The 21,423-nt window shown below is 37.8% G+C and overlaps 1 protein-coding gene and 2 long non-coding RNA genes across 3 annotated transcripts; 1 reads left to right on the forward strand and 2 right to left on the reverse strand.

Moving 5' to 3' along the window:
- Nucleotides 1–11,793: 11,793 nt before the first annotated feature.
- Nucleotides 11,794–14,293, forward strand: LOC122050325 (flap endonuclease 1-A-like). Its single transcript, XM_042611242.1, has 9 exons — nucleotides 11,794–11,852; nucleotides 11,945–11,998; nucleotides 12,086–12,134; nucleotides 12,226–12,273; nucleotides 12,472–12,537; nucleotides 12,714–12,764; nucleotides 12,848–12,967; nucleotides 13,030–13,114; nucleotides 14,271–14,293. The coding sequence occupies exons 1-9, from the start codon at nucleotides 11,794–11,796 to the stop codon at nucleotides 14,291–14,293; spliced, it is 555 nt and encodes a 184-aa protein (XP_042467176.1).
- A 4,288-nt stretch (nucleotides 14,294–18,581) lies between these two features.
- LOC122051678 lies at nucleotides 18,582–19,091 on the reverse strand. Its single transcript, XR_006131492.1, has 2 exons — nucleotides 18,928–19,091; nucleotides 18,582–18,772 (listed from the first exon to the last, which is right to left on the reverse strand). It is a non-coding gene; the product is annotated as an uncharacterized LOC122051678 (long non-coding RNA).
- A 436-nt stretch (nucleotides 19,092–19,527) lies between these two features.
- On the reverse strand, nucleotides 19,528–21,138 carry LOC122051677. The gene is made up of 3 exons (XR_006131491.1): nucleotides 20,402–21,138; nucleotides 20,211–20,328; nucleotides 19,528–19,931 (listed from the first exon to the last, which is right to left on the reverse strand). It is a non-coding gene; the product is annotated as an uncharacterized LOC122051677 (long non-coding RNA).
- Nucleotides 21,139–21,423: the final 285 nt, after the last annotated feature.

Raw genomic sequence — 21,423 nt, forward strand, 5'->3', positions numbered from 1 at the left:
TTTCTGTTTACGGCACTCTATAGAGGCACCGTATCTGATCAGGAAATCCATTCCAAAGATGACCTCGTAATCAGTCATGTCTAGCACTATCAGATCACAAAAGAGTTCTCTGTCTGCTATAATGACTGGCACTGCTCTGAGCCAGTGCGTGGACGCCATAATTTCTCCTGAAGGTAACGTCGTCAGAAACTGACTACGGACTACCTCTGGAGGTATTGCTAACTTCTCGGCAAATGTCCTGGATATATAAGAATGAGTTGCCCCAGTATCGAATAAGACAGTTGTACTTTGTTGTAAAATACTGATCTGACCTGTAACAACTATCGAGGCATTTGCTACGTCATCTCTGGTGAGTGCGTAGATCCTCGCATTGGTCGTAGCTGGAGGAGCTTCTAATCTGCCCTGGCTGATGTGTGGACCATCTAAAGCGGCCTGCATCTGATGTAGCTGTGCTGGCTAGCCTCCATACTGTATCGGCTGGGGTTGAGGAAGACTTGTCTTGTTCGGGCATTGCTTAGCCATATGCCCTTCCTGTCCACATTCAAAGCATCCTCGTGTGCCCTTGCGACAAACTCCTGGGTGAAATTTCCCACAAGTAGCACACTTGGGATAACTAGGCATGCTTACTAGGTCCTCCTTTCTGGTAACTCCCGGTTTGCGCTTGTTCCGGGTTCCCTTCCAGCTAGAGTTGTGACCACGATGTTTCGGCAGAGCCTCCTTGCCCTTTGGACTCGAGAGGACTTGCTTTCTTTGCTTGATATTGTTCGTAGTGCTCGGTGGTCGAGCACTGGCGACTAGTTCTTCTGGTTTGCGGCCTATATGACGCGCCACCACGTTCATTGCTATTTCCGGCCTCGGCATCTTGAGCATCAACCGACTCGTTCTTTTTGTACGCACTAGTTCGGGCATAGACGAGCCAATCTGCTGAATTTCTTCACGGCTTCCTCAACCGATAGGTTGCCCTGACGAAACTCCGTGAACTCGTCGTAGTGGCGGACCCGCATGTGAAAGAACTCCTCGAAGAATTCTTTCTCAAGTCGGCCCACGTCATCTGGTTCACCTTCGCTCTAATTCTCTCCCACCACATACGTGCATCTCCTATCAAGCAGAAACTTCACCTTCATGCTCTGCCAGTCCAAGCTCCATCGTGCTCTCCGAGTTTTGAACCGTGCTTGAGCATCCTATGATTCATCGTGCGGAGAAGTTATCGCTTGACTCTACGCCACCGGATCGATAGGCTTCTCTTCTTGCCTTTGTTCCGCCTCTTGACTTTGGTGGAACCTCTAAAACTACTGGCATTGCTAAGTTTGGTTCCGGGGTGACTGTGGGAGTATTCTGCTGATTAGCCTTTAAGGTGGCTATCTCCTGTTGCTGTTCAGCTAGCTGCTGCAGTAGCTGAGCCACTAATGCTGTAAGGTCTGGGGGAGGCACTGAACTGCCTGCCTCGTGCTGGGGCTCAGTAGCTGGTGCCCTTCTAGCTGGGCGTCCTCTTGCCATTTCTAAAGGAAGAGAGAGCATACATAACTAAAGCATCATGTTTACATAGCTAATACTATCATGTTAGTTACTACCACAGATAAGCATACTTTAGTTATCTACAAACAGGAAAGCAATAAACATAATAAAGTGAGAGGTATTCTTACTTGGAAGCTGTAAAATACTGAACAATTAATAATTAAATAATAAGGTTATTTAATTAAATAATCTTATTTAGATTTTTAGGAAATTATAGAAATTTTCAGAGAATTAATTAGAGCTCGTATAAGTTAGGTTAAGGGGATCAATTATTGGGCCAAGGAAAAGTCTATTTAAGTTACCCGATTTAAACGAGGAAATGTTTAATTTCCTTAAATGTTTTACTTTTTCCTTTTCTTTAAAAGCTTACCCGTGCCCTAAATCCCCACTCGCGTCATCTTCTTCCCAATCCTGAACCCATCACCGTCGATTTCCTTCCTTCCCCTCTCCCTCACGCGACGCACAGCGTCTTTTCCTCCTCCCCGACTCTGTTGCGCTTTCTCTTTTCCCTCTCCTCCGCTTGTTGAAGCTCGACCCATCGTCGGCCAGCAGCGGAGAGATCGACGGCCGCCTCAGCCCCGATCGCGCCAGCAGTCCGATCCCTCTCGTGCCTCTGCCCTAGTTCGGTCCTCACCCTCTCGCCGGCCACCACCGCCGTCCCCTCTGAGCTGCTCTCCCCGCATGAGTTGCCTTCGACCAAGAGCAAGGATGCGCCGTCACCTCTTTCCCGATCATAGTGGAGGCTATCCATCGCTGAGGTCCATGCCCTAGTTTTTCCATCGCCGCCGCTCTCCCTCACGACTTGGTCATGTTGTCTTGCCGAACGCCGACGCATTGACACCAACCTTCTGCGTGAGATCCTCCAGTGAGGCATCGGCTATCGCCATCGCGGGAGGCGACGCTGTCAGCTTGATGATGCTGCCCATCTCCCGATTTCTACCTGTTGTCTCCTGATCTATCATCACCGATGACCAAGCGAATGCCTTCGGTATTCCTTGATCCATTGTCGTTCAATCTTGTAGGATCTATGCTCAAGGTCACCTCTCGAGCTCTTCTTCTTTGATCGATTTCTGCTGTAAGTATGTGTTGGGTGTCACCGATCGCTGGAATATCTGATTCTAGCCATTCCCTGGCTTGACGAGGAATTTCTGGCCACAGGAAGGTATGATTGCCTCCTTACTTTCCCTTGCTCTGTTCTTGTTCAATTTCTGATGGATGAGTGGAGAATTTCTGCTAGGGTTAAGACTGGATAGGGCCACTAATTTTGGTAGAGGTCATCAGTTTCCTGTCTCTCACAGTTGCAATTAGAGAGGAAGTTACTTTGGATTTAGATTAAGGTAAGGTATGTTCAGTTCCTAATTAATAGAGAATTTGTTCCGTTGCTGCATTGGATTGATTCTTGGAAGGAATTGAGTCTTTGCTAGGGTTGATTTCAACAGAACAATGTTTGGCGGAGGGATAAGCATCTAATCGTTGTTCGCACATCAGGGATGTTGATTCGAGACGAGTGTCTTGACGTGAGATCCTTTGGATACGATTTCCATTTTTGAGGCGGGTACTTCTTGCTTTTTTTTCTTCTAGTACTTTGACCTTAGTGCATGAATTATTTTGGATAAGGACTGTGTACCTTGACTCCACTCTTATTTTTCCTGTGCTTGATACTTCCACGTGTTATTCGAGATATTCGTTTCCATATCTATACAGTCTCTAGTTGTTGTCCATGATAAGTAGCAGATATTAGATACCATATTTGTATGCTTGACTGTTGTTTATTATGTACTATACTGAGCATGCTGGCTTCATGTAACATACCTGTTTCTGCTTATATATATATATATATATATATATATATATATATATATATATATATGATGACTGTTGCATTGTTCGCATCATGTCATTACATGCATGCCGCATCCTCGGCCACTCGTGAGAGTGGTAGCTGGAGTTGATGCCGCTTGTCCTGTCGTGCCACACTCGGCCACTCGTGTGAGTGGTAGCTGGAGTACGAGCAGCAGGGACCCCGTCGCAGATGTGCTAGTTAGCTACTATGCAACTGTCCCCTCGGCCACTCGTGTGAGTGGTAGCTGGAGTGGTGTACAGTCTGTCACTGACCCAGCCTCTCGACCATACAGGGGTCATGGTGCGGAGAGGTGGGCGGGAGTGACCATCCGTGCATACGCTGTTATTATATTTGCTTGGGATGCTGTTGTTTATATATGTTGTTATTGCTTATTTACTGTTGTTGTTTACATACGCTGTTATTGCTTGTGTATACCTTGCTTGTTATCTCTGTAGTTATGAGTAGTACTGTAGCAGATTAGTACCAGTTCTGTCCCACTATACCTAGCCTAGGATATGGTTTCAGGTATGAGTGCTTATTTTGGTTCTATTGTAGTATCTGCTATTTCTTTTATGAGACTGTATACTCTTGGCTCACTTTCTAGTTATATGTTATGTTCATGCACTATCTCTTTCTTTACCCGCTGAGTTCCAATACTCACCCCCTCGCAAATTGGTTTTCTTTCGCCAGGTAGCAAGTAGATGAGTCGTGGATGCTTGGAGAGATGCCGGCTGCCAATCCTGGGTCCCGCGCCATATTCGAAAATTGATTTTGGTTCTGTTTCTCTTTACTTGCATTTCGTATTCGTTGGATTTGGTGATGTGAGAACTAGGTTTGATACTTGTGGTGTGGACTTGGTATTTGTGATGTTTTGATAACTTTGTAATTTGTGGGTTTTCTCTTCGTTTTCTTTCCGCTGTGCTTATTTTGTTTTTTTGTCCAGCCGAGTAGGCTGAGTATATTAACTGCGTGGTTGTGTTGTTTACATTTTTTATGGTATATATATTCCAGCCGAGTGTGACTGATGTATATTTTGTATGTAGTAATATTTCATATTGTCCGCCGTACAAGGGAGGTGTTGCCGAAATTTCTTCGGACAGGGACTCCTCTGGGGCGTGACAGAAGCTGCAGGTTCAATGCTGATGTGTGTGAAGGAAGTATGGAACTTTGCTCTGATACCACTCTGTAACGACCCGCCTTCTACTAACTAAGCTGTAAGGCCGGACCGTCACATTATGCTGTGCTAAACTATTCCCAAACCATCATTAAACCTAGTTGCGGAACTGTACTATTTAAAATTTTGCTAAACTATCATCATTTCTTTATTCTATATGTGCTAGAGGGTGTAATCTAAGCTATTCATAATATATTTTACATCCCACATGGTCAAGGAGCTGGACTAAAGGTTTCCCGGCTGATTTCAGGCCTCCCAATCGATCCACAGATCGATTGGAAGGGTCGAATCGATCCGGTGATCGATTCAGCAGGCTACTGTGGGTGGGACTTAGGTTGGATCGATCCAGTGATCGATCCAGCACGCTACTGTGCTCGGGGCAATATTCTGGATCGATCGGCTGATCGATCCAGATTAACCAATCGATCCAGTGATCGATCCCAGAGCCTTCTGTTTGCGACAGAATTTGCTGGATCGATCCAGAGGCCTACTGTTCGCGGTACGAACTTCTCAATCGATCGGTTGATCGATTGAGAAGCCTCCAATCGATCGGCCGATCGATTGGGGTTCTGATTTCGTATCAGAAGCCTGATTTCAGCACTTTTTCGTGCCTCAATCACCCATACACGTTCTAAAACAATTAGAAAACATTCTAATAGCAAACAACTAACATTCCAAACATGATCACTAACAACCTAAGCAGGTTTTCTATAGTTCCATGCATTTAGACGACTAAACAACAAAAAGAACATAAAAAGAAATGCTAAGTTCTTAAATGTTCTAGTTCTCCCAAGGTCTTTATTCCAAGCTCCATCCACACACATCTTCATCGTTGCATTGACCTCCAGCCCCCACTAGTCCATTTTTCTTTTACCTTTATCTGCAGTATAAGGAAAAAGTATCTGTAAGCTTGAGAGCTTAGTAAGAAATCATCTACCTCACTAAAACATGCATACGATGCAATTATGATTTGAAAACATTCTATTTGAAATACCACTGAATATGCTAAGCATGGCATGGTATCATACAACATAGAAACCAAATCTAGTCATAGAACTATCACATGTATTAAGAATAAGCTAGAACTGAATTTAAACTGTATTCGTGACTGATTTGTGAGTTTTGAAAACTACTTTTCATAATAGATTAAAATACATAATCAAACTGCTGATGGGCCCGACAACTGTACGTGCTATGCGCGCATCCCTAACTAGACCCGGGTTTGCAAGTCCCGAATGTAGTAGGGTTACTAGGTTGTCTGAACCTAGGGACGACTGTGGGAGTCCAACCCAATGGATATCTAATCCAGTACAGTGCCACTGAAAAGTAAAATACTGAACATAGCTAATTATTGCTTGTCTTGCTCTTTCTAGGTTATCTGAACCTAGAGCTAGGTTGTCTGAACCTAGAGGCGATTGTGGGAGCCCACCCATTGGACATCTAGTTCCATAAAAGCTGTAGCAAGACCATATGAACTGTAAAAATGCTTCTATTGCCTTTATCTAAGCTATTAAAATGCCTAGGATGGCATTTAACTAAGCTAAGCATTTAATCAAACGCTTGGTGTGCGCTAATTCACACCCTATTGCTAAAAATCTGCATACAACTAAAACAATACATACAATCATACGAAAGCTACTTATACTGCAGGTGAGGGGTTTCTTACCTCCTGCTCGAAGTTTCTTACGATTCTAATAACTAGATTTCCGGAGAAGACGATCCTTTCGACGATCTTCTCGCGTCTATGTGTTCCTCTCGTGGAGGGGAGCATCCTCGTATCCAAGATGTCGCTGGAAATTCCTCCTATGGCCCTAGGGACGGAATCCCTAGGTGTGCTTGTGGTTGGCGCCAAGAGAAGAAGAGGAAAAGGGGCGGCGTGAGGTTAGGGTGAGGAGGAGAAGAGTCACGATCAAAATAACTCTTCACTAAATTATTTCCCTATTTATATTAAGTGGTTAATCCGACCAACTTAATTATAAATATAATTGATTCCCTCTTCTTTCAACACGACCCTGCTGGGTTCACTTGGTTACTAAGGTTCACCATAAGTCATAGGACCCATAGGTCTCGGTTTCAATTCCCGTGTAAGATATTTTTGTTTCCTATTTATTTTTGTTACTTCCGCTATTCTAAAAATTTCATAAAAATATCCTAAAATTCCAGAAAAATACTAGGATATTTCTAATAATTATTTTGAGAATTTTCAGGTGTTACACCTTTCCCTCGCTGTTTTCTTTTCGTCGTCGTGTTTTTCCTTCACGCTCCCGAACCTAGGGCAATTTTCTTTCCCTCTCCTCATACAATCTCTTCACGCCATCCCGTTGACCACTGGATCTTCCTCCACAACGGTGTGCTCTCCTCTCTCTCTCATTTGTTGGTTGCTACTCGGAAAACCTAGAGGTTCCACTGTACAAAAATTTTGTACAAAGGTCTGAACCTTTTCCTAGCTACCATGTGTTCTTTTAAATTAAATTTTGGATCGCCTGCGGAACTTAACACGTTTGATCTAAAACTTAATCTATTTGTTCTTTAAGGTTTAGACTTGGATCTCCTGCGGAACTTAACACGTTTGATCCAAATCACCTGAGTTATTAATTCCATTAAATATTAATTTCTATAATTGGTTCCCAGTACTGACGTGGCGAGGCACATGGCCTTCTTGGATATGAGAACAACCACCACCGACTAGACAAAACCTTTTATGGAAAGCTAATATTTAATTTTCTAAAATAACTTTAGGTCAACCAAAAAGAACAATCAAATCACAAGGAAAAGAAAAATAAAAGAACACAACTTCAAAAAACATATTCGAAATACTAGAATCGTAAGCCTCTTGTATTTGGTATTATTTCCATAAATAACTAGCATGATGCGGAAAGAAAAATTACTAGTTATACCTTCTAAAAGACCTCTTGATCTTCTACCGTATTCCTCTTCTAACCTCGGACGTTGTGTGGGCAACGATCTTCCAAGATGAGAACCACCAAGCACCTTCTTCTTCCTTCAAGTTTCGACCACCACAATTCCAAAGGAAGAAGAGTCGGCCACCACCACCAAGCTCCAAGGGATGCACCCTTTCTCTCCTTCTTCTCCTAGCTAGAACCGGCCACCATCAAGAGCTCCAAGAGGGTTTCGGCCATAAGAAGAAGAGAAGAGGAAGAAGGGCCGGCCACCAACCAAGGAAAAGAGGGAGAATAATAGAGTTGATCACCCAAGGCACCTCTACCCCTCTTTTATAATCCTTGGTCTTGACAAATAAGGAAATTTTAAAAAATTCCTTAATTCTTTTGTCATAAAAAGAAAAATTATTTTAATTAAAAATAATTTTCTTCTTTTAATAATAATGGCCGACCACTTCTAATTCCCCAAAACAAGGAAAATTTAATTCACACAAGAATTAAAACTTCCTAATTTGTTTCTAGAAATTTATAAAAATTTCTCCAATAATTTTATCCTTCATGATTGGTTAATAAAAAGGAAATTTTATAAATTAAAATTCTTCTTTAAACATGTGGATAATTTCCAAAAGGAAAGTTATCTCTAAAAATTAAAATCTCTTTTAATCTACAAATAAGAAAAGATATCAAATCTTTTCTTAATCTTTTGTAGAAACTAATAAAAGAGAATATTTAATTTTTAAACTTCTCTTTTAAATTATTATCATGGTTAAAAAGGAAAGTTTTTCTTAAAAATAAAATCTCCTTTCAATCTACAAATAAGGAAAGATTTCAAATCTTTTCTTAATCTTTTGTAGAAAGCTTTAAAAGGAAAGATTTAATTTTTAAACTCTCTTTTAAAACTATGATATCCACATAAGAAATAATTTTAATAAAAAATCCTTTTTAATATGATGTGGCCAGCCACCTAAGCTTGGGCTCCAAGCTATTGGCCGGCCACCTTAAGGCCAACCTTTAGGCTTGGCCGGCCCTAAGCTTGAGCTTCAAGCTTAGCTTGGCCGGCCCCTATTGGTTGGGTAAGAAGGTGGGTATGTGGTGGGTATAAATCTCTATATACAAGAGGCTACGATAGGGACCGAGAGGAGGAATTGGTTTTGGTCTCCCGATGAAATTAAGCTTCCCGTGTTCGCCCCGAACATACAACTTAATTCCATCAATAATAATTCATTCCACTAAAGAACTATTATTGAACTACCGCACCAATCCCAAATTACATTTTGGGCTCCTTCTTATTATGAGTGTGTTAGTCTCCCTGTGTTTAAGATGTCAAATGTCCATTAATTAAGCGAGTTACTGACAACTCATTTAATTAATATCTTAGTCCAAGAGTAGTACCACTCAACCTTATTATCATGTCGGACTAAGTCCACCTGCAGGGTTTAACATGACAATCCTTATGAGCTCCTCTTGAGCACATTCTCAACCTAGATCACTAGGACACAGTTTCCTTCTATAATCAACAATACACACTATAAGTGATATTATTTCCCAACTTATCGGGCTTATTGATTCATCGAACTAAATATCACCCATTGATAAATTAAAGAAATAAATATCAAATATATGTGCTTGTTATTATATTAGGATTAAGAGCACACACTTCCATAATAACTGAGGTCTTTGTTTCTTTATAAAGTCAGTATAAAAGAAACGACCTCTAATGGTCCTACTCAATACACTCTAAGTGTACTAATGTAATTATATAGTTAAGATAAACTAATACCTAATTACACTACGACCTTCCAATGGTTTGTTCCTTTCCATTATGGTCGTGAGTTACTGTTTATAATTTATAAGGTACTGATAACATGATCCTCTGTGTGTGACACCACACACCATGTTATCTACAATATAAATTAATTGAACAACTACATTTATCATAAATGTAGACATTTGACCAATGTGATTCTTATTTCTAGATAAATGTTTATACCAAAAGCTAGGCTTTTAGTATACACTCTAACATCATTCTCACCCTCACTCTTGATTTGTCTACCTTTGCCTCCTAAAGGTTCGAGATGAGCCATGTCCTTGGTGCGCTCCTTGCATCTTCCCCTCTTCTGGCACAAGCCTGGACCCGCTGCCTGCGTGCCAATGCAGGTAGCGCCAACTTCGTCATTGACAAGAGCGACGATGCGGTCTTCATCACCTTCTCCGGGACGCAAGTCGTCGCTTCGTCGTCTGGCCTTGGCAGAGGGTTCTTCGAACCTGTTTCCCTATATAGCAACACACACGACATCTTCGCACCGCTGGGAAGAGGCGAGGAGGATGACGGCGGGAAGCCGCATCCCATGCTCCTCCAGGCCAGTGCCCTCCGCTTGTTTATGAGCTTGTACCACACCTCCGAGTTCCAGGTCTGCGCTCGATCTTTTTTTCCTTCGATTAGAGTTTCCTTTGCTTCAGATTCAATCGAATTAGGACCATTTTTTTTAAAAAAAATAATTCACCAAATCGTCTTAATCGTATCATTAATTGAATATGGCGATCATTTTCCACGAGATTTGTTCCTCTAGTTTTTCTTAATGACTTCTTAGATCAGATCAGAGAAGAACATGAAAACATACGTCTGTTTCGCATGTAAGCAAGCTTCTTCTGCAGGGTCTATAGCAGACTGCAAAGGCATCAGGATTTTAGCCATGGCATCCTTGTTTATTGTTGTTTCTGTTCATGTCTAAAGAACTACAGAAGAGTCGGAGATGCATATTTCTACATTATATGCTCCAAGAAGACTGCCCATTTTCTAACAAAGAGAGTCAACAAGTTTCAGTCAAAATAAGCTAATTTTTCCATGCTTGGAGAAGGCAGCATTTGATGTCCAAGTAAGTTTGATCTGCTTTCCATCATAAAATTAGCATTTGACCTCTTCTATACTCCTTTTGTTGTTTAGTCAGTATTAAGATAAGAAGTTTTGATTTTAAATCATTAATTAGTATTAGGATGGCGCCGAAGCCGCTAGACTACGAGTTGTTGAATGAGAATGTGAAGAAAGTTGCATATGCTGTCAAAGGGGAGCTTTACCTGCGGGCTTCGGAGTTGCAGAAGGAGGGGAAGAAGGTTATGATGCTTTCTCATACACAATTTTCGTTGATTGTGCCACAACATAATTTGAGTTAAAAGAATAAATTTTATTGAAAGAGATTCTTATTTCGATTCCTGAAAGATTTGATTTTGATTGTTTTTTTTTCCATTCTTGTTATCTGGTTGAAGATATCTTCCTGGGTTATTTAGCACTGTATATGTTTGCTTTATTGCTTGTATCAAGATATGAAGTGCACATATGCCTTTGATTCTTTTTATTGTTAGCTTGTTGGGATGCCACTCGTGAGATTAAAATTTGAGGTTATAATACTGCACTCCACTTGCAATTTATTCTTAAGAAACAAGATACAAGTTGGACTTACTTTCCATGAGATTGGTTTTTTTTGTTGTTTGCAGATTATTTTCACAAATGTCGGGAACCCTCATGCTCTCAGATAGAAGCCATTAACATTTCCCCGTCAGGTTTCCATTTTCTCTTTATTCTTTCTTAAAAACTACTTGTATCAAAGTGTTGATCATTCTTCTCTATTGCTTGACTTAAGGAACTCAGTGAGAAAAAATCATCTTCACAAGTCAAAAATTCCTTGTACATGGAGCAATTTCTCCTTCTCTGTGCTCCCTGAGATAAAGAGACATTTTCCATTAGATTTCTCTTTTTAATGGTGTAATTTTTTACCTATACTATTCTCCAAGTGGTAGCATTGTGCCAAGCTCCATTTCTATTGGATGACCCTAATGTCGGGCTTTTATTCCCAGCAGATGTCATTGCAAGAGCTAAACATTATCTTTCATTGAATTCGGGTGGTTTAGGTATTCACATATTCCTACAATTTTCAACTCGCAGTCTACTTAAACCTTTTCCTTTTTGATGCAGTCTGTTTCTCAAGCTAAACTGCTTTACAACTTGTTTCCTCTTGTTAACGGTAATCTGGAAAAGAAATGTATTCTGTACTTGTTTGTGCATTTGTAACCCAAGCAATTTTTATGTTGACCTTTTCATAACATTTGTGTCATATTCCAGTTTTTAGTTGTATCTTTATATGTAACAAACCCAAAACATCATCTGCAGGCCTTATTATTTTTTTCATGTAGATGAGTAAATATTGTTTTAGTTGATAAGAATCTCAACTTGCTTTCGAGCAATCAGGTGCATATAGTGATTCTCGAGGACTTCCTAGAATTAGGAAAGAATTTGCAGAGTTCATTGAAAAATCTATGCATGAGTTGGACTTTTTTATTTCTTCTTCTAACTCTTGACATTTTGTATGGCCGATAGGTCATTTGCAAGGGATGTTCAATCGAACTATCAGATTATTAGAAACAGGTATCGAGCCAGTGTAAGTCCATTTGCATGTCTAAATATCATTTTGTTTATCATTCAACCACCATATTTTATTATCATCTTTTTTATGCCAGATATGTATTTGACGGTCAACCTCCAGAGTTGAAGAAACAAGAACTTGCCAAAAGGCTAGTCTTTACAGTTTTGTCATTGTCCCCCTCCTTTTTTTTTTGTTGCAAGATAATGATAATCTTTAAGCTTATTTTATTCTTTAGATATTTAAAGAGGAAAGATGCAACTAACGATCTGAACACAACAATTGAGGTCATTGCTTGTGCATAACAAGTACCTTTATTGGGACTCCTTAGTGTGCTAGAATTTTTTTTGTTGTCTTGGTTACATTTGTTGTTTGCAGACTGGTGATTTGGAGGGAATTGAAAAGTACAACAAAAGGACTGTCAAGGTAATCTTTGATATTGCTATTTTATTGGAAATTACCATGAGGATCTTATTGATTATGATGCAATCAACATAAAGTTAGCATGCTTATTATCTGTTTTCTTCATATGTAACATAGAGTTTCTTTAAATATATTTTGAACTTTCAAATTACTTTCTTGAAGAATTTGATTCCAGTAGATGACTGTAGAGTTTTTTCACAGGTAACCAAGCAACATAATGAAGATTGTAAACGTCTCTTAAGACTAATGGGTGTGCCTACTATTGAGGTAAACAAGTCCACTTTCACTTATTGAATTCTTTATCCTTGCTACAAGAATTTGAACTAACAATGACACAATTTTACTTTCTCTTGCAAACATTTCCTAAAGCTGCATGCAATTGCTTAATATACAAGTATTGTATCTCTAGTTTTAGAAGCTAAACTCATCTTTCTGATCTAAAGGCACCTTGTGAAGCAGAAGCTCAATGCGCAGCTCTTTGCAAAAGTGACAAGGTAAAATGATGCAATGTAACACATTCTATTTTATTTTTTTAACTTTAATATCCTAAACGTATTTGTTTGTTATCAATCTCTAGGTGTTTGCGGTTGCCTCAGAAAACATGGATACTTTAACTTTTGGGGTACCAAGGTTTCTCCATCATTTAATGGATCCTAATTCCAAAAAAATCTCTGTGATGGACTTTGACGTTTCAAAGGTATATTTATTCTGCTTATTGCTAATTGAATTACTGTATTTATTCTCATCCTTATTTTTCAGGTTCTTGAAGAGCTAAGACTCATTATGGATCAGTTCATTGATTTGTGTATTCTCTCTGGATGTGATTATTGTGATAACATTAAAGGTAAACTTTCTTATGAGATATTGTACATTCAACAAGTTTAACATATAAGGCTAGTACTCTACTGTTTACTGTTTACGAAATTTGATAACTAATGTTCATTCAAATCTCTAGTATGATAATGCTTGTGTGGTTGAATATGGTGTCAGTGCTACAACTGTTCCATGTCTATGTTACTTGGACTTGATATAGTTCAACATGAGTATGATCGCAATCTCTGACATGGCTATTTTTACAAATTGTACATGTGTTCAATAGGATTAGTGATTGTTCACTCTTAGTGTCACTATTTGAGTGTCATTATCCAAGTATCTATATCCAACGCAGATTTGGGCAGTTATGTCATGCTTTGGAAATTTCCATTTTTTTTAAATGTTTGGTTGAAGGAAAAAAAAACTCTGTTTCTACATTTGATGTTCCATGAAATAAATTATACACATACCTTTGCCCAATACCTCATTCTAACATTTGATGTTACATGAAATAAATTATACACATACCTTTGCCCAATACCTCATTCTAACATTTGATGTTACATGACGCTTATTTAGCTGTTTTTGCATTATGCAAGGACCGACGGTTAAATTATATTTTGTGAATACCAGAGTTCTTTTCCTTTCAGACACAACCTTGATATTCCTCTTCCAATGTGTTACTCATGAATGCAGCTGATTGAGAGAGGATTTATTATTATTATTATTAGAACCATATTTTGATAAGGCTCCTTGAGTCACATGGAGTACATTAGTTGGAAGAGTTTCTCCATTTCTTCTAGCAGTGGCTAACAGTTCTGCAACATGTACAAATAGATACTCAAAGATTATGTTCAAGGGTAGTCATAAGTTTGAGTCAATGTAAAACTTGATGAAGTTGCAAAAAATCCTCTTTAAACCAGTCATTAGTTGAAAACGTAAGAGAAGGAAAATTTACAATTGTCTATTTTTTTCCCTAACTGGATAAAAGTAATTTTTTAGTTGCTCTTATTCTTTGGTAATCATATTTATAGTAATTTTGACTATAACCACCTCAAACATGCAACTTCGAGTATAAAATGGCATGTTTCCTTGTATTGCTTATTTTCCAAGAATTCATGTTGTCATGTAGACTATAATCTGGAATTATGGAATTTTATAAGTTTTGTTGAATTTTTCTTTTGCAGGTGGGGCAATTCGTAAGGCTTGAGTTTTTTTGATGCAAAAAGTGAGCTTTGTTAGGATGTAGCTTGCCTTGCTAATTTGTAAATTAAAAGCGCGCCATATGGATAACAACAAATGGAAAACATGTGTATTTTGATGAGTAACAACTCATTTTGTATATATGGATGTTTATTTTGGATTTAATGTAGTAAATATTTAGTTTTGTATTGGTGGTTTGCTTATAGTAAAATAAGATTGGTTGTTTGGTATTAATGAACATTAAAGACAACAGTTAAAAATGTTGTAAAAACTATGTAAACCACAATGATTTTTTTTTGAAAAAAGTGATAAAAGACAACAGTTTTATCCGTTGTAAAATATATTAAAACTGTTGTAAAAAAAAGCAAAACGAGTAAATATTATCTACCACAACAGTTTATATCTGTTGTAAAAAAAGTCTACCACAACGATTTATTTCTGTTGTTGAAATTATCTACTACAACGGTTTTAAAACGTTGTCGTATCCTTCGTAGCCAAATTTGAGCATATATACAACAACGGATAAAAACCGTTGTCAAATGTCTACAAAGACAACGGATTCAAAACCGTTGTCGTAGGGTCATACATTCTACAACACCCTCAGTTACAACGATTTTTTCACCCTACGACAACGGATAATATTCGTTGTCGTTTGCAATTTTTGTTGTAGTGGTTATCCAATCGGAAGTCAAATTTGTGTTTTTTGTTCAAATCTGTTCACTATATTTAGAACAGTAAAAGTCTAGCTCGTTGCATTTAGTCTACCTTCAACTTCTTGTCAATTTTAACTGTTGTCTTACCTATCACTGCCATGAGCAACATTTGCACTGTGGCTTGAAAGTTCACTTCTCATATTGTAGTTTATGGTAGATCAGCTCATAATTTCTTTAATATCTAGTTTTTCCCCTCTGTTATCTGAATACAGATCACTATTATGTTCTCTTATTCTTGGCTTATGATCGTTCTGGATATCAAGGACAAATTATATAGATCCTTTGACGAAATCATTAATTGATTTATTGCTAATCCTCTCTTGTTTCTCCCTCTCTTTCTAACAAGTAGGATAAAAATTCTTTGATAGAGTTCTAGGTTTTCCATATCTTTTTTTTTTGTTTTGCTTATACCATTAACTAGCAAAATATCACTTTAATAATGTGCTTGAGTAATATCAGTGATAAAGTTTGCTTAATTACAATGTTTTAATTTTGATTCATTTGGTTGTAGTAATTATATTAGGAAATGTAATATATTTTATAAAATTTATGGTTCTTCAATTTTACTTCACCTTGAATTCTGCCTACTGAGCATCATGGGATATACTATCCCCTAACAATATACCTTACTTTATAAAATATTTCCAGAGCACATTTTAAAATAAAGATTATACTATCCAGACATGCATTTCACTTGCGTTACCTCTATCATGATAAAAATTTTTCAATTTATATATAATGTTAAACTTATTTGAATAAGTTTTTGTTTTAGAATTGTTATGGATAAGAATTGAATGATTTTATCAAGATAAACTGAGGAGTATAGAAATGGAGTTGAGTGTTTCTTACATTTTGTATTTTCCAATGCTAACATAAATGGAATGATTTTATGCCCTTATCTGCAGTGTAAGATTGGTATATTTGTTTCAAGAGAGGTTGCTTATGATCATTTGATGATTGATGGATTTATCAAAAGTTGTACTCACTAGGTAGCTCATAGAGAGATAGCATATAGTGCATCTACAAACTTTGATTTTGTTACATCTCGTAAGAATGCAGATGATATGCAATGATTAGTTTATGAGACATTTGGGATCCTAGAGCATAATGATAGTATTATCATCACATCAGAATTTGAAAATGATAAGGAGATTCCAACTAGAGAGGCAGAGAAATTCTATAAATTAATTGATGATTCACAAAAAGAATTATATCCAGGTTGTAAGAAATTCTCAAAACTTGCATTTATTATTCGTTTGCTTCACTTGAAGTGTCTAGGGAAAATGACCAACAAGATTTTTGATATGCTTTTAAATTTGTTGAGAGAAGCATTTCCAAATGCAATGGATAATTTGCCTAAGTCGTACTATGAAGCAGAAAAATTGATGAAGAAATTATGCTTATCCTAATGACTGCACTTTGTTTTGGAGATTGGATAAAGATAGAATTCAATGCAAAACTTGTAATGAGCTTAGATGGGAAACATCTAAACATGATCCTATTGGTGAGAAGAGAAAAATTGTACATAAGGTTTTATGGTATTTTCCAATAAAGCCTAGATTACAACGTTTGTTCATGCGACATCAAGCTGACTCTTCAGCTTGGCAAACATTTAACCATAAACACCCAGAATTTGCAAAGGATCCTAGGAACATAAGGCTTGGTTTAGCATCAGATGGATTTAATTCATTCAAAAATATGAGTGTGACACATAGTACGTGGCTAGTTATTTTAATGTCATATAATCTTCCACCATGGATGTGTATGAAGCAACCATACTTTATGTTGTTACTATTGATATTTGGTCCATCCGCTCCAAGAAATAACATCGACATCTACTTGCAACCTTTTATTGTAGATTTGACAAATTTATGTGAGAAGTTCCTAGTTGTACCACATGCAATCGACTAGTGATGGAACAACAGACACAATTAAAAAAAATGGATGAGCAAATTAAAAAGCAAGGGCAACATATTGTAATATTAGAAACCAAGATTTCTGATCAATCAAACTAGAATCATCTTTCAAATTGCGATAGCAATCAACACATTACCAAGTAGTAATCCACAAATTTCTATTTCTCATCATTCATCTTTACAAATAAGGTTTATTTAATTGTATTTTTATTATCCATTTCACACAGCTTCAAACTCTTCAAATGTTTATTTCTTTTACACTTTTATGTAGGTTGGATGCTCTGTTTTGATCAAAAGTTTATTTGATTCAACGAAAATTATAGCAAAAGGAGTGCTTCATAGCATGGATCTAAATACTATAGTAGGGAGACAAGCACTAGGACCAAATTGGTGTGAAGTAAGAATACAAGTTATCCTAGAACCAAAAGAGAGTTTGATTAGACCTTATGATCTTTTACAGAAGTTTGAGGATACACTTGGAGGAATAATAGCCTAGTCTTATCATATGGTATAATTTTAACTTTTCATTAAAATATCATTAATCTTTTATATTTATCTTGTTATTATAATTTTTTAAAAAATATGAAATGTATTTGAAATTAACAGTAAGCGAAGATTACTATTAGGTGAATATGAAATGATACATTACATCTTCTGTTTTCTTATGATATTCAATCTTTATCATTATTTCTATTAACTTTTTGTCTGTAATATTGTTTTATTTCACTAATACAAATATATTCATTGTATTTTGTAGGTGATGGTACTTGGATTTTTGTGAATCAATATGACAGTTGAAGATGATCTGTCTAGTTAAGTTTTTATTTTATAAGACTTTGTTAGTTCTAAAATTTAATATTTTGAGTCTAGTGTGTAATTAGTTTTGGATGTAAAGAATTTGTTATTAGTTTGCATTTGTAACTTTGAATCAAATATTTGTTGGATGAATTTAGATTACCTATTTGTACTTTAAATTATATTTTATAATTTTTTCTATTCTAAATGGTGGATAGATTGTGATAATGTGTAAAATTAAATTAATATTATATATTATAAATAAATATTAATGATCATTCTAAATGTATTTATAAATTATTATAATGACATTTATTAATTTCATTATAAATTAGTTAAGGTGACATATAAATGATTTTATAAATTATTTTTATTGACACTTTTTATTGTCTTTATAAAAAACATAAATATCATAATAAATGAGTTTTGGTGATATTTGATTTTGTCATTATTATGATGATAACACGACATATATAAATGTTCTAAAAAAACATTTTCTAACATTATAGAGTGTCATTATATCTTTAAATTGTGACACTTTTGATTTAGTATTGATATTGTATAACGACATTATAAAATGTTAGGAAATTAAGGGGGGTCTAAGACGATATCTGTCACGCCCCAAGTAGTCCCTGCCAGAAGAAATTTCGACAACATCTCCCTTGTACGGGTGACAATATAAAACTATTCTATAAAGCGCTCTGGGCCACATATACCTCGGCCAACACGACCGGAACAATAATAATAAAAAACAACTAAACAACCACGTAGTTTATATATTTCAACCTCTGGCTGACACAACAACGTAATTTATATTTGAAAACCACCTACTCCACTACACAACGAAAAACGTAAAACACAACAGAGAAAATAACGCAGCGGGAAAAAAATAAATGCAGTAGACCAGAAGTCGATAAAATCCTCGAGTACAATCCAACATCACAAGTATATAAATCAACATAGTATATCAACACAAACAAGGAATCCAAGCCCGTAAACCAAAAATTGTCGCGACATGAATTGATGGGGGACTAGCGACTGGAACCTCCCGACAGTATCAACCTGAAATGGTAATATCAACGAGGTGGGTCAACTCCTCAGTGGATACCAAGTTGACATGCATAACAAACTATAACTAATAGTAATAAATATGCGTATAGTCTCTTGAGATAATATATAATGCAAAACTGAAAGAAAAAGGGAGAAGATGTACTCACCAAGACCTCCTATCATGATAGATCGTCAGCCCGAAAATAACATGTCCCTGTATGCATGTCAATCATATGCATCCATCCAATATGCAATAAATAAGTGCAACAAATACAAGCAATAAATGTAATAATGCATATGATGCAAATGACATGTCCTGGTCACCCCTGACGCCAGTCAGCCATCTCATACATGATGGTGAGACCGAGTAGGTAGGACTATGACAACTGTGCATTCTGCCATCACTGCTCCTGATGAGTGATCGAGTGGACAAGATGCTGTCGAAGTACACCTATCCTCCTACCCTAAATCATAAGTGGGGGAGCTCAATAATCTCATCTCCCTGAGCCAGTCCAGAGGAGGGATCCCTGTTGGCTACCACGTTGTGTCACACTACCCATGAGCAGACTAATGGAGCCAAACAGAGCAAATCTATTTGCCGGCTTCCACGCTGCGTCACCACTACCCATGAGTGGACCAGCGGAGCCTAACAGAGTATAAATGTCATACACCCTACCTGATATACCACTAACCCATGAGTGGTTGTATGTGCAAATCCATGTAACTGGCGATGTGCTCAACAATAATGGAGCTGTCAATCGCTCAGCATGCAACATGCGAGATGATACATGACACTAAGCATGAAGATTCTGACCATATCTACCTCCATAAAACATGTACCAAAATACGTGGATCAAATAATATGATCTAGGTACACAGGTCAGGTATGGTATCTAACCAGTCCAGTATTTCATAAGGCATGGCATGCCACTACCTCTATAACATAAAGAATAAACAGGGGCATGAATGCTAAACAAGTAATAAACAAAACAAGTTCAGAAATAAATAGTGACATACCGATGCAGATATAAACATAATTATTACTACTTATTAAAAATCTACTAAGTATATCAACATGACATATTAAAAGAGATAAGTCAGGGTACCCGCCTCCAATATAGCGCATGCCAAAAGTAATCCCACGGAAGGCAACCCATCGCAAATCAGAGTCCTATAACAACACCTTTAATTTAGCTACTACCACAAATATCAAATATCTAAATCAAATTCTTATTTACCAGGAACCTTAATTCCTTCATTGATCTCGGTTAACTAAATAAATCGGATCCAATCCCAAAGCCTAGCTTGAATCCAACATTTTAACTTCAATCATACCGAAACCACATGGACATTATCCCTAATCTTTCTAGCTTAATTCGGATTAGTAATTCCAGCTATGTCACCAACCCAACTAGTTTTAAATTTATTCATGAACCAAACCTCAGCTTACCCGAATTTGAGTATCATTCTATCAATTCACTGCTAGGGATCTTGCTGCTGGAAATTGTGGCCAGAGTTGTGAGTCACCCTCAAATGGTGATGCTCGGATCCACAGCAGAGCGGTTGATCTCCAACACAAATACCCCCAATTAGCAGTAAGAATAACCAAACCCTCACATCGAGCTAGGGTTAGCCGATTACCTCTTCTTCGGTGACGGCAGCAATAAATTTGATATCTGGTGGTGGCACTAGGTAAAGAGACGCCAACACAGTGAGTTCCTGCCGGAATATGATCCTCTTCAGCAAAGGCAGAGGGTAAAGGAAGGGGAAATCAGCGATGCTAGGTCAAAGTGGGTGGCTACTGAGGAAGTGAACCGAATCAGAGGGACGACGACGGCATAAGGACCCCGAATGGTGGCCACGGCAGGGCAGCATGGGTTGACGGTGGCAGATCGTGGATGTCGTAGCGCTGGTCTCGGCTTGCTCTAGCGAAGGTCAGTGCAGCAAGTCCTCTACCGGTGTCGGGTACAGAAGCTAGGGCTCGACGGTGATTCGGAACTAGGGCACAATGTCGGTGAAGGGGAGATCGGTGGATCAACCCTAGTGACAACGATTGGGATCCACAGCGAGAAGGTCGCACGGCAGCTTACGCCTTACGGTCTGTGGTCACCGGCGATGAAGAGGTAGAGATGGAAGAGGGATACATCGGGGAGGAGAGGAGAGGAGGAAGGGAGATCGGCTGCTGGAAATCAAGGAGAAGAGATGAGGGATTGGGAGAGGGGCTTGGCCGGCGGTGGCTCGAGCGTCACCGGCGCTTGGGTAGGGACGGAAGAGAAAGAGAAGGTGAGAAGAGGGGAGAAGAATCGGGAGGAGAGACATGCGGGGGAAGTAGATGGGTTAGGGCACGGGTTCGGCGACGGGAGAAGAAAAGAAAAAGAAAAAGAAAAGAAAGACAAGAAAGAAAAGAAAAATCCAACTTTTCCTTATTTAAATGGGATAGTTCAAACAGGTTTTCTTGTGGCACAATATTTATTCCCATAACATACACCACACGACCTCCGAAAAATTTTCAGAAAATTTCTAAAAATTAAAAAAAAAATGTTATTCCTCTATTTAACCTTATTATTTAATAAATGTTTGTTGTCGTATTTTACAATATCACTTATAGGGCATTTTTGGTAGATGTCACCAAAATGTTAGTGTCACCATAAATATACTATAAG

Source organism: Zingiber officinale, chromosome 3A, assembly GCF_018446385.1.
Source record: "Zingiber officinale cultivar Zhangliang chromosome 3A, Zo_v1.1, whole genome shotgun sequence".
NCBI lineage: Eukaryota > Viridiplantae > Streptophyta > Magnoliopsida > Zingiberales > Zingiberaceae > Zingiber > Zingiber officinale.